General features: G+C 40.7%; 1 protein-coding gene across 4 annotated transcripts in view; it reads right to left on the bottom strand.

The window, feature by feature from the left end:
* SLC4A10 (solute carrier family 4 member 10) overlaps window positions 1-27,450 on the bottom strand; it is a 308,999-nt gene that overhangs the window by 62,005 nt on the left and 219,544 nt on the right. For all 4 annotated transcript variants that reach the window (XM_075933502.1, XM_014569435.3, XM_075933501.1 and 1 more), the window contains exons 8-14: window positions 27,035-27,192; window positions 24,559-24,646; window positions 23,361-23,507; window positions 19,363-19,463; window positions 13,743-13,917; window positions 13,421-13,554; window positions 10,117-10,362 (exon numbers count right to left, since the gene is read on the bottom strand). In XM_075933502.1, coding sequence (XP_075789617.1) covers window positions 10,117-10,362; window positions 13,421-13,554; window positions 13,743-13,917; window positions 19,363-19,463; window positions 23,361-23,507; window positions 24,559-24,646; window positions 27,035-27,192 — 1,049 coding nt within the window. The remainder of the gene's footprint in view (window positions 1-10,116; window positions 10,363-13,420; window positions 13,555-13,742; window positions 13,918-19,362; window positions 19,464-23,360; window positions 23,508-24,558; window positions 24,647-27,034; window positions 27,193-27,450) is intronic.

Here is a 27,450-nt window from a genome sequence, read left to right as displayed (position 1 = left end):
TCAATTAGTGGGTTTGGCATTAATAGGGCTAACTGGCATAAATAAACATGGCATGCATACAGTTGAAAGATATGGGCATAAATACCTGCTAGGATTACACAAAGTGAAACACAATGTAAAAGTGCAAATAAATGTACATTTTCCATGACTGAAAGAAATTTGTGATTAACCAAGAAAAGAAGCCTATAAGATCAAAAGAAGAAAAGAATACGTATAGAACATATGACATCAGTCATTTGATCTAGATAGTTATGTAATGTCAGTACATTATTATCCTGAAAGAATAAAATGATATTCAGATATTTGGAAAACATCTGAAAGGCACATGCCTTTGGGGGAGTTGTGCTTAGAATATACGTAACATCTGCATGGCTGATGTTATAGGACAGGAAGTCCCAAAGCTGCAGTTTGAGGGGACGATGACAAAAAAAATTTGGTTGACACTTGTCTTCCTGCTGTTAGTGACCATGGTAGATATTCATCCAGGGTGCAAAGGGAATAAACAGTTCCCTCTCACAAATACATCAGGTATTCTAAGGACTATATGTAATTATAATTTTCCAGCAATCATTTTTATTTGTAAATGCCACCACTATCAGCTGAGTTATGATAATAATATCATCCCTTATGAACTATTGCAGCTCTACTGCACATATGAAGGCTGTTTATTTTCACAATAAACTTCATTAATATTGTGTGTTCAGGTAAACCCAGGACCAGGAGACATTTTTAATGTCTGCTTGCTGTTTTGGGCCTTCATGTAATATTTCAGCTGTTCATGAGCAGATGTATTATGAGTACCTCAGAGCTTATTTCCTTTTGACCTCATAAAGTCCACAGGTACTGAGGCCTGCGAATGCTCCCTCCCCCAGACACACGTGTAAAACTCATATTGTATCAATACAAATACTTCAGGTGAAATCCTGACCCCACTGAAGTCAGTAGCAAAACTCATAGGGTATGTCTACACTACCACCCTAGTTCGAACTAGGGTGGTAATGTAGGCAACCGGAGTTGCAAATGAAGGGCGGGATTTGAATTTCCCGGGCTTCATTTGCATATAGCCGGGCGCCACCATTTTCAAATGTCCGCTAGTGCTAGGGTGGTAGTGTAGACATACCCTTATAGACTTCCGTGAGGCCAGGGTTTTATCCCAGGTGCATAAACAGACAGTCTGCTGTGCCTGAATGTGAAATTGGATAAAAGCTAATATACTCATGTCTGCTTTTTAGGTTAAAATACCTCAGAGGAAGAGTATTTGCGCGGTATGACAGGATACTATATTTATACATATCAAACCATAACTTATTAGTTAGGCTAAGAGTTTGTCATAGAGGTGGCACGGATTCTGTGATTTTGTGACCTATTTGACTTCGGGCCCAGGTGGTAGGGATCACACACTACCTCAGGCCACAAGGCGGTGCGTATACATATGTGTGCACAGCAGCAAACTCACTACCTATAATTTTCAGAGAAAACAAAATATAACAGCAAGTTTCAAGGCTTCTTGATTATTTTTTTTCCAGCTCAAAATGCAAATGACAAGTTTGGCTGAGTCACTGTTATTCTCTCTTGGAACAGGAGGTGGTGGCCTTGCCCTAGTGTTTCAGTTTCTCTCCCTACTCAGAGTTCATATGAGTTCAACAAAATCATTTAAAATACATACTTCTAGAGAGGGCCTCCAGATTGAGAATGCTTTCTGACATGTTTCCCTTGCTGCAGAGACTGGCCATCATCAGCCCCCTGGGGCATCTGGATCCTGTCCTTTTTCATTAGACTAGTTTTGTTCTCCCATAAGTGTATCCACAAGCTCTTACTTCTTAATAACTGTCCTTGATAGCTTACTTCACTTCTTTATTTCCTGAATATATTTGTCCACATGCACCTTTCAGAATGTTACAATAAAGTAAAGATTCTTAAGCAGAGAGAGCCATCTCAACAAACTTGCTATTAAATGTCACAAGGAAGAATCAGTAACCAAGACCCACTACTGAATGGTTCTGAGCACCTGCACTCTTACTGGTTTTATGTCTCAGGTCAGGCCCTGCCCTCCCTTAAATGGGAAATATACCCCTGGAATATGTATAATTGATAGAGGAATACTATATTAGTGTTTTTTAAAAAAAATTATATAATCTCTACAGTAAAGTGCTTGCAAAGAAAATTATAGAACACTAATACTGCACTACTGTAAGGAACCACTCAGCAATACATTCAGTAAAAATCTGAAAACTAAAGCTATGAAAAACCAGGGCATAGTGCCTTTCATCTCAAACCACTTTGTGTAATTACATATAGGAATAATTTCACCTACTGCTGAAATGCAACTGTTTCTGCTGTGGAATGCACCAGCACAACAGTGTAGGACTGTGATGTGAAGAAGATGAGGGTATGTCTACACTAGAAAGTTAGTTCGAACTAACGGACGTTAGTTCGAACTAACTTTCCTATGCGCTACACTAGCGCTCCGCTAGTTCGAATTTGAATCGAACTAGCGGAGCGCTTAGTTCGAACTAGGAAAACCTCATTTTACGAGGACTAACGCCTAGTTCGAACTAGCTAGTTCGAACTAAGGGCTGTGTAGCCCTTTAGTTCGAACTAGTGGGAGGCTAGCCCTCCCCAGGTTTCCCTGGTGGCCACTCTGGCCAACACCAGGGAAACTCTATGCCCCCCTCCCGGCCCCGGACCCCTTAAAGGGGCACGGGCTGGCTACGGTGCCCGTGCCAGGTGCAAGCCTGCCAGCACCCAGCTAGCAGACCCTGCACCTGGCACGGCACAGAGCCACCCACCCGATGCCTCCCAGCCCACCCCCTCTTGCCGGGACCAGGCTGGCGGCTCCCGGGAGCTTGCCCTGGACCGCAAGAGGCGGGCACCTTCCTGGGCTAGTGCGGACATCGTGGACCTCGTCCACGATCTCCGCACTAGGCACAGGAAAGTGGCCGTCTAGGGCAGGAGAGCTGCCAGCCTGGCCACCCAGGAGCAGGTGTGCATGAAAATCAAGGGGGTCCACTGAGACCCCCGACCCTGAGCCCTGAGCTTACAATGGCCGTCCTGGGTCAGACCAAAGGTCCATCTAGCCCAGTAGCCTCTCTGCCAACAGCGGCCAACCCTAGGGACCCTGGAGGGGATGGACCGAAGACAATGACCAAGCCATTTGTCTCGTGCCATCCCTCTCCAGCCTTCCACAAACTTTGGGCAGGGACACCACTCCTACCCTCTGGCTAATAGGACTCCATGGACCCAACCTCCATCACTTGATCTCACTTCCCTTTAAACTCTGTTCTAGTTCTAGCCTTCACAGCCTCCTGCAGCAAGGAGTTCCACAGGTTAACTATTTGCTTTGTCAAGAACAACAACTTTCTCTTACTAGTTTCAAGCCTGATACCCATTCCTTTCCTTTGGTGTCCTCTAGTCCTTCTTTATGGGAACTCATGAAGAACTTTTCTGAATGCACCCTCTCCACCCAACCCCTGCTTTTAGAGACCTCTATCCTGTCCCCCCTCCGTCTCCTCTTTTCTAAGCTGAACAGTCCCAGTCTCTGTAGCCTCTCTTCATCTGGGACCTGTTCCCAACCCCTGATCATGTTAGTTGCCCTCCCCTCTCCCAGCCTTTCTCTTCCCCTCTCCCACCTCCTTTTCCCAGTCTCCCCCAGTTTTTTTCAATAAAGACAGAGTCAATGTTGGAAGAAACGTTATCTTTATTTTGTACATCAAGAAGAAGGGGGGCTAGGGAAGGGCAAGTGGAAGGAGGTGAGGGAGGAATGGGGTACGAGCCCCCGATGGGGAGGACTGGGCTGGCTCTGCGGGCTTCTGGGGGTGGAAGCTCTCCTGCAGCCCCCCAATTACTCCCTCTCCCCAGATGGCAGCCTGCGGCAAGTGCAGCTGGGCTGATGGCCGAGTGGTGTGATGTGCCCAGTGTGGGCACTCAGGGCACTCCAAGCCAGAACTTCTTTGCAAGCGGGGCACCCCTTAGAACTGTGTGTCCGGGGTGGGGGTCGGGACCCTTTAAGCGCAGCCCTCGGCTAGCCTGAGACAGTATCTCCATGCTCTAAGTCCTCCTTTTATGCCCTGCCGGCACTGCTTCCGGCCATCCTTAAGCCCTGTTCAGAGTCCACTCAATGTGGACTTACTAGTTCGAACTAGCAAAACGCTAGTTCGAACTAGTTTTTAGTTCTAGATGCGTTAGTTCGAACTAGCTTAGTTCGAATTAACTAATTCGAACTAAGTTAGTTCGAACTAGCGCTGTAGTGTAGACGTACCCTGACTGTGTTCATTCAAAATGACAGGATGAACATGGGATGTAGTGCAGGGAGACCTGTCTATGTTAGGAGCAGAACTGTACTATATGAATATTAAAACTAATATTGTGCAATTCTGTAGTGTGTCACATCAAAATATCTCAAATTACTGTACCAAAATAGTAATTAATTTATTAACACTAATTAAGACTCATAATTTCTGTTTTACAAATTTTATAGTTAGATAAATGATGCACACAAGAGGTGAAATTATTCGCTTAAGGAAACAAAAGTCTGTGACAGAACTCGGAAAAGAACCCATGAGTCTCAGTTCCCATTCCCTTAATTTAACCAAACTGCATTAGACAATTCCAGTCCTTCCAATCCATACTGTTATTAAGTCCATGAGAAGATACATGGAGCTACTCTGGCAATATATTTAAAATAAAAACAAACGTTACTGAATGAGAGACAAGGAAAGTGGGTAATACTTTTTCTGGCATCAATTTCTGTTGGTGAAAGAGACAGGAATGGAAGTTGGTCCAGTTAAAAAAATATTACCTAACCCACCTTGTTTCTCTAGTATTCTGGAACCAACACAGCTGAAATAACATTGCAAAAGCTTCACTGAATGTGATTTTCCAGAAAAACAAAGTTTAAATTACACTAACATTTTACTTGAAATCTACTATATATTTAAGACAGTCTGTGTGCCTGTGTCTGTCTGTTTGTTCAAAAATGCTTCCTAAGCATTAAGAACTAGGACCACCAAATTCTGCATAAAGCTTCCTCTTCTAATAACTTAAAGCAATGTAAGAGTTTGGCTGTGCCAGGAAAATAGGATGTGCCTGGAATGGGATTGCTTCTAAGAAAACCATACAGAAAAGAGACAGAATCACCAGGCAAACGAAAGGGAATGGCTGGAGGTGCCCTCCTATCCAGGACTGTCCCTACACAAGCCTCCCAGCCCCCAGGCATCAGTAGAGGTGGGGAGGGCTGAAGTTCCCCCTCACCCAATTTGTACTGGAACATTGCTGACTGTTCTTCTTCGACAAGAAACAAGGGAAAAGTGCATGGTTTGCTGCATTCCTCACTCTGGCTGGGGAGCACAGGAGGCAGACAAACCTGGACCTGCCTCAGCTGGGGGACCGCACCCTTCTCCCTGCTGTCAGGGCCGGCTGAGCCCTTTTGGTGCCCTGGGCCTGGGCATGTGGTGCCACCCCCAGGCGCAGGGCGCATGCGCAGGCCTGCCCGGGGGGCACGGGATGCTCAGCGCATGCACGGGCCGGTCACAGTCGCTGGTGCACAGCCTGGGGCCTGCCCCCGGGGCGCACGGCACATGCACTGCCTGGCCCGGCCCAGCCAGCGCTGCTGGTGCACATGCCGCAGCCGTGGGGGCAAGGGCGCTGGGGGAGCTAGGCACGCGGCTCCTGATGGCAGCTCTAAGGGACACTGCACACCCCTTACAGCTGCCATCAGGCGCCCCCCATGGGTTGGCGCCCTGAGCAGCTGCCTGGCTTGCCCATGCCTCCGTTCAGCCCTGCCTGCTGTGCCTGGTGGACCTGCAGTGCACATGGAGAGGCACTCCTCTCCTGACCTGAAGCTGCTGTGGTGACAGAGAGCTGAGATTGTCCTCTCTCCCTGGGACAGCCTGCATACTGAATCCCTCATCTCCAGCCCTACCCCAGAGCAATGATTTAAATGAAACATGTACATTTTCAATTTCTCTCTCTCTCTCTCTCTCTATATATATATATATAAAAAATAATTTCCTGCAGGAGAACAGAGTGATGTCATCATGTCATCTGCATCCTCATGCCACCACGCTGCTGCCCATCTCTACCTCCTTAGTTCAACTTAATGTTAATGGGCTTGCTGCAGGGATCAATGCTCCTGCTATGCCCAAAGGGTGGATTGGGCTCATATGGTGGAGGGGACCTGGCGTGGTTGAGATGGGACAGGTCAGGCTTCCCTTCCTGATTGGAGCCTGACCCTCCCCCTGGACCATGTCACCCCCTCCCTCCCAGACAGACACCTACCACCACCACCCGTCGGGGGGGAAGAGGGAGATGATGAGCACAGCTCTCATGCTTTCTGGCCATAAAAGCTTCCAGAGAGAGGGGGGTTAGTGAGCATAGCGAGGAGGGGCTCAGCCCCCTAATATTTTGACCACACACACAAAAAATTGAGCTAAGGACCTGGGCAATGCTAGGTAAATCTTCTAGAACTTTTATAAAGAAGAATCATAGACTCATAGAGCTGGAAGAGACCTCAGGAGGTCATCAAGCCCAGAGACCTCGGGAGGTCATCAAGCCCAGACCCCTGCCCAAAGCAGGACCAATCCCAACTAAATCAACCCAGCCAGGGCTTTGTCAAGCCGAGACATAAACACCTCTAGGGATGGTGATTCCACCACCTCCCTAGGCATCCCATTCTAGTACTTCACCACCCTCCTAGTGAAATAGTTTTTCCTAATATCCAATCTAGACCTCCCCTAATGTAACTTGAGCTCATTGCTCCTTGTTCTGCCATCCATCACGACTGAGAACAGCCTTTCTCCATCCTCTTTGGAAGCTCCCTTCAGGAAGTTGAAGGCTGCTATAAAATCCCCCCTCACTCTTCTCTTCTGAAGACTAAACAAACCCAAATCCCTTAGCCTCTCTTCATAGGTCAGGTGCTCCAGCCCCCTAATCATTTTGTTCACCCTCCACTGGATCCTCTCCAATGCATCCAAATCCTTCTATAGTGGGGGCCCCAGAACTGGACACAATACTCCAGATGTGGCCTCACCAGAGCTGAATAAAGGGGAATAATCACTTCTCTAGATCTGCTGGCAATGCTCCTCCTAATGCAACCTAATATGCCATTAGCCTTCTTGGCTACAAAGACACACGGTTAACTCATATCCAGCTTCTCATCCACTGTAATCCCCAGGTCCTTTTCTGTAGAACTGTTACTTAGCCAGTTGGTTCCCAGCCTGTAACAATGCTTGGAATTCTTCCATCCCAACTGTGAGACTCTACATTGTCCTTGTTGAACCTCATCAGATTTCTTTTGGCCCAATCCTCTAATCTGTCTAGGTCACTCTGGACCCTATCCCTGCCCTCCAGCATATCTAACTCTCCCCCTTGCTTAGTGTCATCTGCAAACTTGCTGAGGGTACAATCCATCCCCTCGTCCAGGTCATTAATAAAGATGTTGAACAAAACCAGCTCTAGAACTAATGCTTGGGACACTCTGCTAGAAACCGACCACCAACCTGGCATTGAGCCATTAATCACTACTCGTTGGGCCTGACAGTCTAGCCAGCTTTCTATCCACCTTACAGTCCAAGTAAATTATATTCTATAAAATATTTCCTCAATATTTGACAATAATGAAAAATAGGCTCATTATTAATGCTATAGCTAACTGGAAGCTATGTAGTGGAACATACTTTTGTTATAAAACATTGATTTACTGAAGTAAAAAATCATTCCCCCTTACCATGCCAATTTCAATGAAATTCTGACAAAAACTAAGCAAGTTTCTGATGGAACCTTGGCTGCCATCTTAGGATTTCCCTACTACCACATCCTGTTATCATAAACCTCGGGGTTTTCCTCTCTTAAAACAACAGGGCATATAAATTTGTCCTAACTGAGCTTAGGTGTGAGAAAAGAGTGAAAATTAATGGACTACTGCAATAACTTATGACAATACATGTTAATCGAAAAAGGTACAAAACTGAGATAAAAGACTGAATGGCCTAAAAATAAAGGGTGTTTGATTTAACTAAAGAATTGTGTAAAGATCATGCCTGGTAAGTAAGAAAAGTGTAGAACCAGAAATCTGTGAACCAAAGTTGGTGTCTCAGAAATTAGGGTCATTTGATGGACAAAATGAGAGGATGGGCTATTTGCCCATCATCCCCTTTCGTGGTTCTGAAAAAAGAAAGACTTTGTGGGGAAAAAACACAGGTGAGCGGATGGTGACCTGTGACACCGGCAGACAGAAAAGGGGGAAGGCTTCCACACTATCATGGCTGACACACTGTCTGTCTTCTGGGATGCTAGACCTTTTTCAGCTTAATTCTGAGAGATGTGTCCAGACTGGATCAGAGAAAGGGACCAAGATGATTTTGCCACTCCCAATGTACTATCTATAGCTGAATCTAAAATACCATCTGGGATCCAAGGCTTTGTCACTCACCCCCATGTGTCCTTTTCCTTCCTCGTTTTATTTCTTTTCTCTCCTATCACCATCCTTTCTCCTGCCTAATAATAGTCTGATGCTAAGCCTAGACTGCAGTGGTAAATCGGAAAAAGAAATACAATTTGAAATATGCAAATTGTGTATCTTTTTCCATTTTACTTTCTAAAGAGGCTTTTCCAAAATTTGGCATGCCTACATGGTGCCATTTTTTTTTTTAAAAGTGCTCCTTTGACTCACCCCTTATGCCTCATAGAATGAGGCTTACAGTGATGGCGAAAGATTATGTCCACTTTTTCCAAAAACATTTTGGAAAAGTGGACACATTCCTTGGACGTGGCATTGCTTTTCTGGGATACCTTTGATATCCCAGAAAAGTAATGCAGTGTAGATGTATCCTGATTTAGCCAGTAAAGACACTATGGGTACATCTAAACTACATGCCTCCGTCGATGGAGGCATGTAGTCTAGACACACCCTATATTTTGTAACACAGCTGTAAGCCTGTGACCCGAAAGGCAGTTAAATGCAATTCCTTAAATAGCTGGTACAAGTTTGCCAAGTCTTAGTGTAGCTGATAAGACTACATGCTGTGCCTGTGTTTCTCCAGTAGCCAGGTTGAGAATAAATCAGCACCAGAGACAGAAGCTACATTTTCTATCTTTGCAATTTTTCTTCCCCAGCCAGTGTGTGTTTCTCTTGTTTTTGTCTTCCTAGCAAACAGAACCAGTATACCTTAGTATACCAAGGACAGAATCCTACCCCAGGTAAATCAATATCCCTTTAAAAAGATTCTTACAATGGTGGGAGAAGGAATAAAATAAAATTCAAGAAAACAATCATTATAAGCTAAAATGTATTATAAAAGAAAATTTCCATCTCATCCATTTACTCATGAAGGCAAAAATCTCACTTAAGTCAACTGTCTCATAGTAGTAGCGCAGTCAAGGGTTAACTGAGTTTTCCCACTTTTAACAATTTGAAAGCTTCAGAGGGGTAGCTGAGTTAGTCTGTAACTGGAAAAACTTAAAAAACAAAAAACAATTAATAGTTTAGCAGTACCTTCAAGACTAATAAAACATGTAGATGGTATCATGACCTTTAAGCATGGGGAAAGGATAATTTGCATGTTCTCTATCAGCTTCTTGTAACATGAACACTCTAATTCACTATTTTTCCCCTTCCTTCCCCCTCGCATCTCCTATTTATTTTGGAACTGGACTTTTAATACTCCATTCATCTGAAGAAGTGGGTTATACCCACAAAAGCTCATGATACCACTTCCATGCCTCATTATTTAAGTTAGTTTATCCACTTTTTAAAAAACATTACACCACCGAAGCCTCTGCATAGCAGAATCAGGCAATAACAGGCATACCCTGTAAATGCACATAGCTCCTATTATGATCACATGGATCAAAAGGAGGAATGACATATAGCAACTTGAAAAAGACTGAGTTGACTCTGTCACATCTACAGGCTACAGTATGTCAAGCAATGCATCTCAAGCATGAAAGTGCTTTTCCTATTGTGCACCATTTTTAATCTTCACGATGAAAACATAACTTAGTCCTGGGGGAATTCTTCAATTGTTGCATATGGTGCCATAGTAAAATAGCAGAATTCTCCCAAGACTGATAACATATGAAAAAGAAGACACCAAGGTTAACAAAAGAGATCTTACTCACGAGTATTGAGTCAGCAGTTCCAAATCATTATGCATGTTGATTGGATACGTCTCACTGAGATGAAATAGCTTCTCTAAGGCCTCATAAATGAAAATGATGCAGATAAGAGAAGCAAATGCCTCTTCAGTAAACCGAGTAATGTAACAGACTAGGGAGCTTGCATCAGTTGCAACAAGGATGATGCATAGAGTTGCAGTCCATAGTCCAATGCTAGCTCTCAAAGAAAGGTACGATAACCCATATTCTCTAATAAAAAAAGAAAAAGAAAAATTAACAGAAGCTTATCCAAGAATCAAAACATCAATTCATAGACACAGAAGAGGAAACCATAAAATCATAGAATACTAGAGCTGGAAGGACCCTCCAGAGGTCATCAAGTCTAGTCCCCTGCTTTCACGGCAGGACCAACCACCATCTAGATCAACCCTGATAGATGTTTCTCTAACCTGCTTTTAAATATCTCCAATGATGGAGATGCCACAACATCCCTAGGCAATTTGATCCAGTGCTTAACCATTTTCTATCTTTGCAATTTGGTTAGGAAAGTTTGGCTGATGGTTGGGAAGTTTTTCCTAAAGTCCAACCTAAATCTCCCTTACTGCAATTTAAAACCATTGCTTCTTGTCCTGTCATCAGAGGATAAGGAGAATAATTTTTCTCTCTCCTCCTTGTAAATACCCTTTTAGGTTACTTGAAAACTTCTATCATGTCCCCTCTTGGTCTTCTCTTTTTCCAAACTAAACAAACCCAATACTTTCAAGTTTTCCCTCTTAGGTCATGTTCTTTGGAACTTTAATCTCTCTCTCTCTCTCTCTCTCTCTCTCTCTTCTCTGGACCTTTTTCAATACTCTAGTTCAGGCCTAATCAGTGCAGAGTATTGTTAAAGAATGATTTATCACGTTTCCTATTAATGCATACCTGAATGATGTTTGCTCTTTTCACAACACTGTCACATTATTGACCCATATTTAGTCCACTATGACTCCTAAATCTCTTTCTGCAGTACTCCTTCCTAGACAGTCGCTTCCCATTCTGTATACAGTATGAAATACTACAAATATCCATTCTGCATAGGAATACACATCTTTTATATCCTCTGTTGACCTGACAAATACAAAAGTGATCTCTGGAAAGCCAAGAAGGCTGTCCATCTGCAAGAAGCAAAGAATATAGCTAATGCCCAACACAACTGCATTGTAGCACTCTATTGGGAACAGAGATGTGAGCAGAACCTGCTACTTTGCAAATGCTATGGAGTATTAATGTCCCTCTTGCTCCCTCATGAAGTCACCATTGGCCCTAGATATAATGCTGTCCTGATAGTCAAGTGCTAAGTTGCTAAGTTCTCCGAGAAGGGAATCTTCATAGTAGCTCATTTAAAGCATTTTTCACCTTTGTAAAAAAAATCAAGTGATAATCCATATACAGTAAACTTCCGATAATCCGGCACCTTTAGGACCCAGGGGGACCAACCCAGCAGCACCCCAGCTGCTCTGCCCCAGACTTCCCCAAGTCAGACACTGCTGAAACTGACCAGCAGTTGACTCTGGGAAGCCCGGGGCAGAGCAGCTGGTCAGTTTCAGCAGCTGGTCAGTTTCAGCAGCGGCTGAATCGGGGAAGCCGGGGGCAAAGCAGCTCCAATTGTCCGGCTGCCCGAAGCACTTCCTGGTTCCAGGTGGTGCCGGACCATTGGATGCCGGACCACTGGAGTTTTACTGTATATATATATATATATATAATTATATTATTAATTTCCACCCTTTTTAACTACATTGAACACCACAGTAAAATGGGCCATAGGTTTCAATTGTACTTTGTAATAGCCAAATCTTTTTTTTACTGAAAAGCTATATCAAAATGTAAATAAGGCTCCAAGTTAATTCGGGAATTTGTTTCTCTGTTTCACTGTTTTATTGAAAAACAAGCTAGATGCTAGATTACACGTTTTCAATAAAAAAGTGGAAGTGGTAAAACAATGTGAAGGCACTTTTAATTCAGAATTCTTTCCTTTCATGAAGAAAAGTCAGATGTGTGCAAAACAGATTATTATCTGGCCTGAGCCTGCTACTAATGGGGACAATGAAAGGCCATTGTGTATGAAAGAATACTTTCAGAAATGATCTTTGGATGCTTTCTAATCCTCAGAAGGCAGCAAAAGTGGTATATCCCTACATCTGCATGTTTTCTTAAGGAGTGAAAGAAAATAAGTGATTGTGATCTGCAATATAATAGTCAAATAGTTTCACAGCCTTACCTCATTCACACAGACCCTCATCCTCCACTCTCTATCCACAACCTAGAGCAAACCCCTCTGTGCTGACTGTATATAACCATAGGTGAGGCATGCTAGGGTCATATATATCTTGGCCGTAGCTAACAGAGTTAAGAGGTCTTTTCCCCACATGGAGGGAATGGCTGTCAGGAACTGACAGGCCCTCCCAAGCTGCAGCTTTCAGCAATAGTATCAGGATGTTTTGCAGAGTCAGCAGAAGTCCCAGATATAAAAATGAGGTATACTGATGTAAATGGAGTCCATGGGAAGAAGTCCGTAGGGCAGGTAGCCATCTGCCCGTAGATCTCAGGAACTCACCATAGATGTCTAACAATGTAGGCACAATTTTCACTCATATTATGGCAGGGATGATCTTACAATTTATTAACACATAAAAGTAAGAATTTGTTCTCATGTTTTAGTGCCTCTTTCGAGTTTGGGTTATATTTTATTTAATTCTTTTTCATGAGTCGGGTGCAGGGAGAGAAGTTTGATCGTATTTATTCCATGGATTATGAAATGCTACTTAATTCCAATACCTGTGAGCTTTACACTGCTCACTACAGTGTTATGAATAGTAAAATGCCAAAAAGCCATCAAATCGATCTTATTTTAAAGGGTGGAGCCCATTCTATAAGATTTAAATTTAATGATTTTGGAACAGGAAATAATCCAATAACAATCTGAGTTTGGATTCTTTTCAGAACAGTTTTAAAATAAAAACTAAAATTAAAAACACCTTTTATTGTTCGAAATCCCCTTTGTGTGATTGCTGTATATGTTCCATTGTTCCAAAATCCTTACTTCTCATGGGATCCTGCCTTTGTTATATTTTTAATTTTATATAGATTGTCATCAATTAAAATGTAGTGCATGATGTCACAGATGAATAGTGTAACCAAATGGTAAATTACACATAGGCAAATTTTCAGTATGGTGCCAGAGAATGTACACTTATGATTTAGCCCAATACACACCCATACATTGAAAATACCCTCTGAAAGTTTATTTGAATAAAATCACTTCACTTACTTGCAAAATTTGAATAGTATCTTTTCAAACACCAGCACTGGCCCTGTGCTGCCTAGTATAGTAAGAGGCTGTCCACCAAAGAGAGAGTAGGCTATTCCAGTCATGGATGCTCCAAACAAAGATTCTATTGCACTCTGCATATGACAAAAAACATTGCATTTTCAGAAATTTTCTATCAGAGTCCAAATACTGTGGTTAACAAATGCAGTTTCAGACTACAACATTTTAAAGGCAACACATACAGAATATTAAGAAAATACTAATCACAAGCCTAAAAAATTAAATGTGTTTTAAAAGTTCAGATTAAAAGTAAAACACATACTATACGACCTTCAGTTGCTTCGCCCAGTAGACCGCCAAATGTGATGACAGGAGACATACAAGCACAGTAGAGAAATAAAAATGATGCTAGACACTGCAGACTGAAAGCATCCCTGAAGTCACTCCAGAAGAAGGGAGCTTTTCTTTTGATATCTAAAATCAATCCCCCAAAAAACCTAAGAAAAAGGGAAAAAATAAAGACAGAAAGAAAGAATTCTGTTTGCTTTTACCATGGGGATGAATTATGAGACCTGTACATGCAAAATCCAAGATAATTGTGTCTCCCACCCCCAATCTGAGTCTCTCACAATCTTTACAGTATTTATTCTCCTAAACCAATGTCAAGAAGGGCAGTGCTATTTCCCCTCATTCACAGAGAGGGACAAGAGACACACAATGATTTGCCCAAGCAAGCCTATGGTAGAGCAGGAACTTGAATCCAGCTCTCCCAAGTCCCAAAGCTAGAGCCTTAAACCAATGAAGTGTCCTTCCTCTTTTTCATCTTACACCTGCTACTGTCATATAATACATCTCAACATGAGTAAAGAGTCCCACTTTGATCCATAAGTAGTCCACTGAGATTGATGGATCTACTCCCAGAGATATGTAGAACTCGGCATAGGTAAAGGTGGATGGCTATTTACAATTTGAAATTTATTCTCAAAAGAAGCCTTCCAGTGCAATTCTTTCCCTCTATAAAAAGTAGCCAAGTTTTGTACTATACTAGGAAGCAGCAGACAACATTTTCATAAATGGTATAAGATGCACACGGCTTCTTGGCCAAATACTGTCTAGTCACATTGCATAAATACTGTAACTTGTTCAGTACCCTGCCTGAATTTCTGTGGTAGTGAAGAGGTATCTGCATGCAAAATTTTCAAGACAATTCAAAAAGTAGCCCTGAGAAAGGTGGGACAGAGAGCACAGAACAAAAAAAAGTTCTTAAATGCCAATGGCTTATATGTAACTCCAGTTTATGATCTCATGTCACTGTGTTCTTCAAATCAAAATATAGTTTCTCATGTGAGGAAAACCTGCATAGTTCCATTAACTTTCATATAGCTATACTGATTGATACCAGCTGAAGGTCTGATCTAAAGTCTTTTCCTTTACAGAAAGGAACTTTTTTATAAATAATTCTAGTAAAAATGTTATACATCAGGTTGTTCCCCACACATCAGACTAAGCTAACTGTATCACTCATTCTGCAAGAGTTGTCTATTCCATCATAGCACTTCCACATATCTCTGTCCTTGATTATACATATCAAGCTATCAAACTCTTTCAGAATGTCTTTGGATGAGTGCAGCTTCCAGTCTTCTCTTTTCCCACTCTTTACTGTTGGTCCCACAGGGTTTTGTTCTCAGTCAATGATCTGGAGAAAGGGGTAAATAGTGAGGTGGCAAAATTTGCAGCACTGCAAACTGCTCAAGATAGTTAAGTCCAAAGCAGACTGTGAAGGATCTCACAAAACTAAGTGACTGGGCAACAGAACGGCAGATGAATTTTAATGTTGTTAAATGCAAAGTAATGTACATTGGAAAACATAATCCCAACTGTACATATAAAATGGTATTAAATTGAGTGTGACCACTCAAGAGAGAGAGATCTTGGAGTCATTCTGGATAGTTCTCCAAAAACATCCACTCAGTGTTTAGCGGGAGTCAAAAAAGCAAACAGAATGTTAGGAATCATTAAAAAAGGAAGAGAATAAAACAGAGAATATCTTATTGCCTCTACATACTTCCACAGTATGTTCACATCTTGAATACTGCATGCAGATATGGTCACGTCATCTCAAAAAAGATACCTCAGCATTGGAAAAGTTTAGAAGAGGGCAACAAAAATTATTAGGGGTATGGAATGGCTGCCATATGAGGACAGATTAATAAGACTGGGACATTTCAGGTTGGAAAAGAGATGACTAAGGGAGGATATGATAGAAATCTATAAAATCATGACTGGTGTGGAGAAAGTAAACAAGAAAAAGTTATTTACTCCTTCCCATAACACAAGAACTAGGGGTCACCAAATGAAATTAATAGGTAGCAGGTTTAAAACAAACAAAAGGAAGTATTTGTTTCACACAATAGGTAGTAAACCCATGGAACTCCTTGCCAGAGGATATTGTGAAGGCCAGGACTTTAACAGGGTTCAGGAGAATAAGTCCATCAATGGCTATAAGTCAGGATGAGCAGAAATGGTGTCATTAGCCTCTATTTGTCAGAAGCTGGGAATGGGCAACAGGGGATCACTTGATGGATCACTTGATGATTACCTGTTCTGTTCATTCTCTCTGGGGCACTTGGCATTGGTCACTTTGGAAGACAGGATACTGGACTAGATGGACCTTTGGTCTGACCCCATATGGCCATTCTTATATCACCTCTATTTTGTCCTCTACTTTCTCTGGGCACGTTTATTCTACAGTGTTATTTTGAAATATCTATTTTTGAAATAGTTACTTCGAAATAAGATATTTTGAAATAACACGTCTACACAAAAAATGCATTTCGAAATAGCATTTTGTCTCTGCGTGCTCTGATTGCCCTTACTTGGGACATCATAGCACTCTGCAACATGGAGCCAGAGATGCCCCTGGGCACTCTGGTGCTTCTCGTGGATGCATTGTTGTGAGCCTGGCTACACTTTCTGCAGGCTGTCATCCAGGAGGTCCATCGGGGGGCTGTCAGTATTCAGGAGGCCCTGCGGGAGAGCTTCCACCCTGAGGAGCACTAAGAGACTCCCTGGTCTGCCCCACTGGTTCATCTAGCCCAGTATTCTGTCTTCCAACAATGGCCAATCCCAGGTGCCCAAGGCGGAATGAACAGAACAGGTAATCATCAAGTTATTTATTCTCCGTTGCTCATTCCCAGATTCTGGAAAACAGAAGCTCTGGACATCACCACTTCCATACCTACATTGTACTTGTACATAGAATTACTATAAGAGCGTATACAAATTGACATCATAATGTACATTTGCTTGCACAAATGCCCTCTTTCCAAACTGCACAAAATATACATATCCGTGATCCCTGTTATTTAAAAATCTGTCCCATCTATATTATTTATTGGAAATTAATGCAGGGTAGAATCTTCTCAGAATAAGGACTGTGTTTTAATTTGTGATTTGTACTACACAAAATACACACAATATATAAATATATTAAATTTATGAGCCAGAATCCATCTGTTTTGCTCCATTTTGGCAGTACAAAAAGCTGGTTAAATGACAAACCTGTAGAATCCCCTTGAATACATAGAATTCTTGAATGATATCATTGGTATGGTACCTCTGTGATGCTCCTTTTCCTGATGTACTGGATGTAGCTGGGTTACAGGGACATGGCTGATGTGTCACTACACTCTGACCATCCCTAAAATGGTCCCTTGAGCCTGTAAGCAGCCAGGTATAATTTAGAGCAGTCCTGAGGCTGCTCTAAATTTGATTTGAGGGGATGGACTGTCTTCTGGCCAATTCTAAGGTCATAGAAGTGGTACAAGTATATCTTAAAGAAATGCAGAAAAAATGGTGCATGACATATAGGATAAAACGATATGCAGTGGTAGAACCTGTAGCCAGACAGGACCCCCCCTGTAACATCCATTTTTGCTTGCCTGGAGCATACAGGGCACACAACAGTAAAAGCCTTGAGCAGGAGGCTCAGGATATGGCAGGCTGCTATGACCGTGAATGGTTGTAAACAGAGATATGACAATTGTGACCAAGAGGCTGATGAGGAGAGCCCTTGACTAAATCCCATATTGATACGAACACACAGCCATCCGTGGGGGGAGGAATCTCTCGCCCAGTAAAAAAATGTCTAGTACACACAATTTAGTTCTCTCTCTTGCAAATGTAAATTAACTTGAAACTTGCTTGTAAGAACTGGCGCCACAAAACGGACCAGTACAATTTGGCCTCTTAGATAAAAAAGAGGATACGGGCCCCCAGGGGTATAAAGATGGGTCCAGCAGCGCATTTACTCTGAGTGTCAATCTACCATCTATCTGCTGGTCGGGTTAGGTATTTTGACCTCCCGAGGTTCCACGGGGACGCCCACCTCGTATTCGTCTTTCCTAGGAATTGAGGGACCGGCCCTGACTTGACCCGCTGGAGTCGAGAGGCACAGAAGGGGGTAAAAATTGTACCTGGATGTGGTCCTTTGTCTTAAGTGTACACATAGACTTAGAGCTCTTTAAAGATTAAGCTGTCACTTGGTACCATTATTTCTATTTTCTATCTTTATTTTCTTTGTAACCATTTTTAAGATCTATATTTGCTAGCGGTTAAGAAAGAGAGCAAAAGCCATTGTAACCATATGCTTTTATAAGTCTTTTTAATAAATCTGTAACTGTTTAAGTTTTTAACCTGACTCCTTCAGTTGCTGTAGCAGAACCAAGCACAATTTAAAAGAACTTCAGCTGGTCATAAGGGACAGGTATAGGAAGAGCTTAGGCATTTGGATCGTGTCACTCCCAGGTGACAGATCCGTTGGGGCATCTCTCAGTCTTCCCTAGACTGCCCGCTGCAAAGGGATCCTGTATCCTAGCAGCTAAAATCTGAGGTGTAATAAGCTCTTCCTATAAACAGGGGCGTCTGTCAGCCTGTTGGCTGCCCTCTGCAATGGGACCCTGGTCCTAGCAGTAAAGTCACGGACATTAAACCTTTTCTCAGCACACACACACACACACACACACACACACACACACACACACACACACACTGCCCTGACCGTCGGCTGACAGAACCTCAGAGTTACGAGATTGTTTGTAACTCTGACATGTTCCTAACTCTGAAAAAAACGTTATTGTTGTTCTTTCAAATGTTTACAACTGAACATTGACTTAATACAGTTTTAAAACTTACTAGGCAGAAGAAGAATGCTGCTTTCCATTTCTTTTCTTTCTTTTTTTTTAAGTAATTTATATTTAACATGGTACTATACTGTGTTTGCCTTTTTGTGGGGAGCATCTCTGCTGCTGCCAAAGCATATTTCCTTTTTCAGATAAATCAGGTAGTTGACTGGTCAATTCATAACTCAGGTGTTACAACAAAAGTTCGTGTATTTAAAATATAGTATTAGAAAAAAATACTAATATTCTTTTGTGTGTACCTTAGGTCCTCATACATGTGTACACACAACAGTTATTCATATGAATAGGAACTGCATATCTCAGTGAATATTTTGGCCTACTGCTTTTACAGAAGCTGCACAATAGGGCTTCACACTAACCATGCTCAGAAATAAAATAGGCAGTTTTAATGACAAAGGAGAGCATGCCTCTTCCACTATTCCTTCCACTCTATACAGGAGAAGTATCCATAAACATGATTAACAGTGGCTAACCATCATATACTATTGAGAAAGGAACTTACATTAAACAAAGACAGTAGGAAACATATACCATAACTAAAATTTGCACCATCAGTTATCTAAGAGCCTGTTTATCTAAGATCCAGTCGTGTAGAGATACATGAATTAGGAATAACTCCATTACAGCGTATTCAGTGACAAGCAATATCAATATAGCTGAGTGAGAATCAGGCCATTATACTTCCTTTTGGAAGTATATTGCTTAAAAATAGTATCGCATTTCATCAAGTTTTCCACTAACTTTCCAGTCCGTTGCAATTCTGGCCCACTGTGTCCACCTAGCGGTTCTGGGTCCCCATGAGCTGCTGTTCCATTTGGCACTCCTGGTACCTTGCGCTTCTCCTACAAGAAAGAAAAGACAGTTTCTATTGAGTTTAACCCCAAAATTCAGTTTTAGCAAAGTAGACATGTGGCATAGTCAGTCATTTTTCGTGTTGAGTACCCTTTTCCGTTTCTATGCATAAGTGCACATCTAGAACTATACTCATGTGTCCATTCTGTGAGGTGTCATTTGAATGTTCTGTCTTCAAATAGGATGCTATGACAGAGGAAAAGCAGCTTGCAAAGAGTAGGACATAGCAATACTATGCTCAACTGGTAGCACTGCTTCTAAGCTTCCAAAGCAACCCCCTCTTCACAGGAGAAGAGACGGAAGGAGAGCTGGAAGTGAGATTCTTTCAGTAAACAGGAGGTCTGGCCATGGTAACAGCTTTGCCCAGTGGCAAACTGCTTCTCTTCAGGAGGAAAGTACAGCAATGTCCAGGGCTAGGAGCCATGTCCCAGAAAGGGTGTTGATGACACTAGAGAGCAGGATTCTGAATAGGCTAGTTTACCCTGGCTCCATCATGACCATCACATGGCAAACAGCAAGTCAGTTGGGATATCTCCTCCATTCCACAGCAGGGGGAATCAAATGGACTTCTGCTATTAACTAGAGTGTCAGAAAATGATCAGTCAGGACTAGAGGACAACCCCTTATAAGTACCCTGTAACTATTCCACAATTTTTAATGTCAACATATAGGGACCTTTGTATATATATTCCTGACACCCTCTCTCCACTTATGATAGCTTAGCAAGGGATCCTGTTGGCTATGGTCTGCAGTAACTCCCTGTGCTCACAGGTGCAGAAGAGGTTGGCTTTCTTCAGGGGGAGGGAGGTAAAATGCACTGAGGACTTCATTTACTTTATGTCTCTACCTCCCTGCTAGCAGAGAAGCACTCATTCCTTTGCAGCAAGTATGATTCATTTCAGATCCACTTCCGTGTTCCAGAATAATTTAGTTCAGTGCACCATAATTCTAGCTATCCTTAAGTCTCTGTCCATAGACTTGGCCCAGAATGGCTAGAAGTTGAGTCCTGAAATGCTGCAATAATTTTAAGTAAATTTCAAGGGACTCCCAAACTTCATGTGTTTCACCTATGAGCTGTGGAAGAACCATGTATATGGAAATACCATAAAGAGCTCCTTTGCTATAAAATAATAAATCAAAAATTGGATCCAACAAATTTGCCAAAAAACACATTTTAAATGAACAAGAGACATTTTGTAACTGTTCTTTCTTTCAAGGTCATCATATTTCCACTTAATACTAGCAACTTGACAAAAGCAGACAGCTCTTGAATATAAAAATAAACAAAATAATTAATATTCATGTGTTGAGGTGCAAAAAAATGTAAAAAGCAGGACAATTATAATCAAAGAGTAGAAAAGTAGATTGCATTTCAAAAGCCATTTAAACATGTGTTGAACATGCAATAACAATAAATTAAGTTTAAGGAATGCAATCTAGATTGAACAAAAATATTCCTTTATTTCTCAATTTTTCCTGGATTTCTTACAACTATCCAGGGAAGCCAAGGCCACAGTTTAAAAATATATTTAAAATATCTATGTCTCTGCAGAGTAACAATGGCTTCACAACATTCTCATTTATAATCATTTCTGTGGAACACATAGGTCTTGTACAATTTCTCTTTTGTTTCAATCTTAAAGTGAGTTTGCGTAACTTACTCGTCTCTTATTTGAAGTGCAACAAGAATCAGAGTAAGAATAAAATTCTATCATTCTGTCAAGTCCTACCCTTTGAAAACCAAGTATCCAATGTCCTTAAAAGTAAAGTAGTGAAGTGTTTGTTTGATCTAAAACCATGATCTACATCTACTATTTAGTCTACACTATCTAGATTCTTGTATAGCACTCTTCACCATAGTATTCCCATGCATTAAACAACATGACAACAAATATTGTGCCCATCTACAAAAAGGGGAATAAGAACAACCCAGGAAACTACAGACCGGTCAGTTTGTCTGTCCCAGGGAAGATAATGGAGCAGGTAATTAAGGAAATCATATGCAAACACTTGGAAGGTAATAAAGTGATAGGGAATAGCCAGCATGGGTTTGTGAAGAACAAGTCATGCCAAACTAATCTGATAGCTTTCTTTGATAGGATAACGAGCCTTATGGATAAGGGAGAAGCGGTGAATGTCATATACCTAGACTTTAGTTAAGCATTTGATACAGTCTCGCATGATGTTCTTATTGATAAACTAGGCAAATATAACTTAGATAGGGCCACGATAAGGTGGGTGCATAATTGGCTGGATAACCGTAGTCAGAGAGTTGTTGTTAACGGTGCTAAATCCTGCTGGAAAGGGATAACAAGTGGAGTTCCGCAAGGGTCTGTTTTTGGACCCATACTGTTCAATATCTTCATCAATGATGTAGATATTGGGATAGAGAGTATGCTTACTAAGTTTGCAGATGATACCAAACTGGGTGGGGTTGCAACTTCTTTGGAGGATAGGGACATAATTCAAAATGACCTTAGCAAGTTAGAGAAATGGTCAGAGGTAAACAGGATGAAGTTTAATAAAGAGAAATGCAAAGTGCTCCACTTAGGAAGGAACAATCAGATGGGAAGCGACTGTCTAGGAAGGAGCATGGCGGAAAGGGATCTAGGGGTCATAGTGGACCACAAGTTGAATATGAGTCAACAGTGTGATGCTGTTGCAAAAAAAAAGCAAATATAATTCTAGGTTGTATCAACAGGTGTGTTGTAAGCAAAACTCGTGAAGTCATTCTGCTGCTCTACTCTGCACTAGTTAGGCCTCAGCTGGAGTACTGTGTCCAGTTCTGGGTGCCACATTTCAAGAAAGATGTGGAGAAATTGGAAAGGGTACAGAGAAGAGCGACAAGAATGATTAAAGGTTTAGAGAACATGACCTATGAAGCCAGGCTTCATGAACTGGGCTTGTTTAGTTTGGAAAAGAGAAGATTAAGGGGGGACATGATAGCAGTTTTCAAATATCTAAAAGGGTGTCACAAGGAGGAAGGAGAAAATTTGTTCCTCTTGGTTTCTAAGGACAGGACAAGGAGTAATGGGCTTAAAGTGCAGCAAGGGAGGTTTAGATTGGACATTAGGAAAAAATTCCTAACTGTCAGGGTGGTCAAATATTGGAATAAATTGCCAAGGGAGGTTTTGGAATCTTCCTCTCTGGAGATATTTAAGAACAGGTTAGATAGACATCTGTCAGGGATGGTGTAGACAGAGCTTGGTCCTGCCTTGAGGGCAGGGGGCTGGACTCGATGGCCTCTTGAGGTCCCTTCCAGTCCTATGAGTCTATGACTAACATCTGTCATGTTTTTCTTTCATTCTCTCCCCAGGGGGAGGAGTATGTACACCATTTTGTTTTGTGTTCCTGATATTCTATTATTGATATGAGGCCTCTGATGGCTACTCTTCTGTAGAATAAACAGTACACAGGCATAAGATAAGGGCATAATTTGCCCAGAGAGGATTACATGAACAAAAGTCCTGTAATTTAAAAAAATCACTTAGAACTGCTCAGAAATCAACAACAGACATTTTACACACACATAATAATGAAATGAGTATGTGGTCTATTGAAGAGCAGTTCCTCTCTCAGATACTTCTAATGTACTTGTCTCACTGGTATCTAAGTAACAAAAGTCAAAATCAATGCACTATATTGTGTTCTATTTTATACAATTATTTGTCTCCAGTCAGGAGAGGCCTGGAACTGAACTAAGTATGAACAACAGCCTCACCGCTGTTGTTCTTCCCAGGCATGTTAAGTTAAATAACAAATAATGCATGAAAGTTCAGACTTCAGCTGTCTACATTTATTGTCATAGTAGACTAATAAAAGACTTTATCTTATAACATTTCCAGTCCACTAAACTTTTAGAAGCTGTAATTTTACACTGTGCATACCTGAGAGGGCACATTTTTGGGTGGCTCTATTCGAATTGTTGGGTCCCATTCTCCGGGAGGGAGAACTGTAACCTGATCGAGGAACTCATCTATTCCAGAAACCAAGTCATTCCGATCTTTAGATTTATAAGCAACATCATGGAACACCTGTTAAAGGAAGCAAAAGAAGTGAAATACAAGAGATACTTGTTCTACATGTAAACAAGAGCGTAAAATCCTTCGTGGTATTCCCTTCTTCTATATGGTATGCAACTTATTTATTTCCCCAGTTATAAAATGAATCACAGTTTTGAGCTACCTGTGGTTTCTAGTAAGATAGCGAGGTTGGAAAGCATACTTCAAGATTGCTGAATTTTCCAAGTATCTTACATTTGAAAATATAGTTAATTCCACTGAAAAATGTCTCTCTGAAATGACATCTTCCTATTCAGCAGATCTGATCTCTGAATGTTATTTTTGTATCTCTACACCTATCTGATTAGTTTCATGACAGAAGTTTCTCCCTCTAACCATCACAGCCATAGGGTTAGAAAATGGATTCTAATCCTGTTTGCATATTATAAGAATGGTTAAACGATGTTCCAATTAGAAGCTCAAATCCCATCTTTTGTTTCCTCTATGCAACTTAATTAAAAAAAAAAAAAAAAAAAAAAAGCTAGACCAAAAAAGTATGTCTGTGTGTTTGGCTGCAGCAGGAAAAATACAATCATGGAGTTGAATCTTACACTACAAAATCAAAATGCTAATATATAAGGGTTCAGAGATAAAATTAAGTGCCTGAGATAAGTGAAGCTCAGCTATGTAAACAACTATTAGTGTTAAGAAGCTTGCAGTTAGGTCAATTATAGACAATATTTTATTAAAAATATTACAACGACATTGCAAATGATGTCAAGGCCTATCCACTTATTATCTTTTGGGCTAACACCAGGATTTAATTGCCAACTGTTTAAAAACACTTTAAAAACCATGAATGATCCTGCAGCACCTTAGAGACTAACAAAAAATGTAGATGGTATCATGAGCTTTTGTGGGTACAACCCATTTCTTTAGATAATTTCTCAAAGACTGACTTAAAATTATAGGGGTTCCCACTAATTAGGCAAGTTACTGATGGGCACCGAATCTGGTAAACTTTTTGGTTTGGAGTCGTCCTATTTAAAATTACTTTATAAATAAATAGATAATTAATATATACCTCATCTGTCATCAATGTTGCAATTGATCTTCCAATCTCATGATACTGTTGGCCCTTCCCTAGGGGTCCCAGAAGAATAAACAAAAATCTGCAAATAAAAAATCCAAAGCTGATAATTCAAGAATGGAAACCTTAAATTAACATAATATAACAGAGAAAAGTTCATAAAATTGATTAGAGGAAGTAATGTCTAAAGAGGGGAAATAACCTCTCTCTAAATATCCTTTAAAAAGGGAAATACAATTATAAAACATTACATAAATGTATTTTATTCAAGGAGCATTCAGAGATGGTCTGAATAGCTGTAAATACCTAAACTCACTTCAGTTCCACAAATATGCAGTTACATTTTGAGCATCCTAATAATTAGGCAGAAGTTCTTTTGACAGAAGCATGGATTTATCACCACGCAGCATTTTTGCAAAATTGGAGAAGATACCCAGACAGACACGTACACACAGTGGATGGAAAATAAGTATTGTTGTCTCAACTGTGTGTTTTATCTACTAGAATTCTAGTTCTCCTCTATGCCATTCTCTATGCATCCATTTTCAAGAATTAGAACTATGGAATGTTCTGCCAAGAGCTTATGGGGTTGCCAAACATAATAAAACAATTGCTATTTTTTATTTAAATCTTTTTGTCACAAAAATGATTTTTAAAATGGTTTTTAAAATATTTTTTCTTTAATATTTACAATCATTCAAAAAAGAATACCCAGACTTTTCTACTAGCAGCACAATGGAAAACTGAAAAGGGTCAGGGGAAGAAAACAGAAAACTCAAAACCCAAAACATTTTCAGTTTCAGAAAAAAATATTTTTGAATATTTCATCAAAATTTTTCTGCAGAACACAATTGCCATATTTTGACCAACTCTTGAGTCAAATTGTATAAAGAAAATGCAGTATGTTCAGCTTCCATTCCTGTATGGACTTATGGACACATATATATACATATGCATACACACACACATATATATATATATATTTGTTAGCCGGCATCAGCCAGATTTATTTCCAAGTTCATATTTACTAAAGTGATAACCCTAATTAGGGCCAATCTAATCATCAATTAAGAATGTAGCCTTTTTATCTACTTTGCAAATCACTCAGAAACTGAATTCAGTGAATTTACTTGTTATTCATAAGCATTCGCCAAGTATTTATATGAACAATTTTACTATGGGATAGTCAAGCTATTCTCATCATGAATAGTGAATAGTCAAAGTATGAACAGGCAAGTTGAATGGTTGTGTTTCTGCTCAGTTTAAAATGAACAAATGGAAAAGAATGAATAATGATCAGAGCACTTCTAGCATAAATTCCTGGACAAATAATCATCAAGAACACACTCATGGCTTTTCCATCCCCTCAGTGTAATGGGTTCAATTTCCCTTTAGGTTCCCTCGCTGCTTGAGTAAGAGAGTAAACTGCTTCTGTTCTATGCCCAGTACATTGGCGTAGATATGCTATCTGGCACATTTGTGGGGTAAGGTTAAAGCTCTGCAGCCAACCCACACTCCCTTTTGTGTCAACCTGTGCAAGAAGGGGATGTGGTTATTGTTAAAATCCTTTTTCCGTGGCCATTATGCTACCCACAATAACCCTGCACCACCATATTAGCTCAGCCACAGTTAGGCCTTTGTATTAAAAAGTAACTACATACTAATATTTAATATGTTCACAGACATTTGTATTAATACCCAATATCTTCTAATTTTTCAAAGATGACTACATTCTGTATCATCATATCATTATTTATGCTGTGGAAGCATCCTCAAAGTTATTTTCCTAGGAAATTTCTCTCCCATTTTACTTAACTTTAAAATTATTTAGACAATAAAATAAAAAGCTAGAATTCATTTCTCTCTCTCTCTCCTTCCTCCTCCCCTCCTAGGTTCTCCTGAAAGACAGAATACAAGTCAAATCCAAGGAAGCAAAGGAAAGGGGTCTAATCAAGAAAAACAAACCACAGGAGGAGCAGTGGTGAAATATGTGGGTACTCTAACTCAATCACCCCTTTTAGTTCTCTCTATTTCAGCTGTTCACTCCAGATGCCCATTGCTTTTGAACAATGCTATGTTAATAAAAAATTGGAATGGGCTCTATTTTTATGCCTTTGTCATTCTCCTTCCAAAAAAAGTTATGCAGGATTCTGCAAGCAATTACTATCCTCACCGTTAACCTGCTCAACCTCTTTGCTCTTTAAGCCTTCAGCTTATTTGCAATTCATCTCAAATATTTGAATTCAAATATGTTAATCTACACGTGATGGTTTCAGAAACAGTGCACTTGTGCTTCTACTTCTGCAAAGGGAACATAGGCCTCATGTCCAATAATAAACCTAAGTATGCATTATTTAAAGGAAGAAAGGAAAAGTGGCTGAACGATTACTCCCACCCACATTTTCAAGCGATTCAATTTAGAAAAATGTGAATAAACCGCCATCTATATTTTAGCACAATCTGCACTTACCTTGTTGGAATTGGAACTTCAGCTAGTCCTGAAAGCAATACTGCAGGGCACAATCTAACAAAAGCTACTACGGCACGATCCAAAAACTCTAGTTCACCAACTAAAATGTTTGAAGCTTCAGCTCCAGGAGGTATCTTTTTCATAAAGTGTAGGTCAACCTAATATTTAAAAGAATAACAGTCGAAAGTTTGAAGGAAAGAACTTGGTATGTTATCTGAAAAACTAATGTTACGAAACAATTTATATTTTAATGACAGAAATAACTTCACTCAGTCACCACTTAACATATGACTAGGAGCCTGAGCTTTTTTAACCTGCCTACTTGAACTGTTCTTGTCTCTTGAATGCCTCTTGGTAATTATCAGTGTTTAGCATTTGCCCAGCTGTGCAAAGGAGATATAGATAATCTTGCTGCA

Source organism: Pelodiscus sinensis, chromosome 7, assembly GCF_049634645.1.
Source record: "Pelodiscus sinensis isolate JC-2024 chromosome 7, ASM4963464v1, whole genome shotgun sequence".
NCBI lineage: Eukaryota > Metazoa > Chordata > Testudines > Trionychidae > Pelodiscus > Pelodiscus sinensis.
The sequence above is the reverse complement of the archived record's forward strand: the minus strand, read 5'-3'. Positions and strand labels throughout refer to the sequence as shown.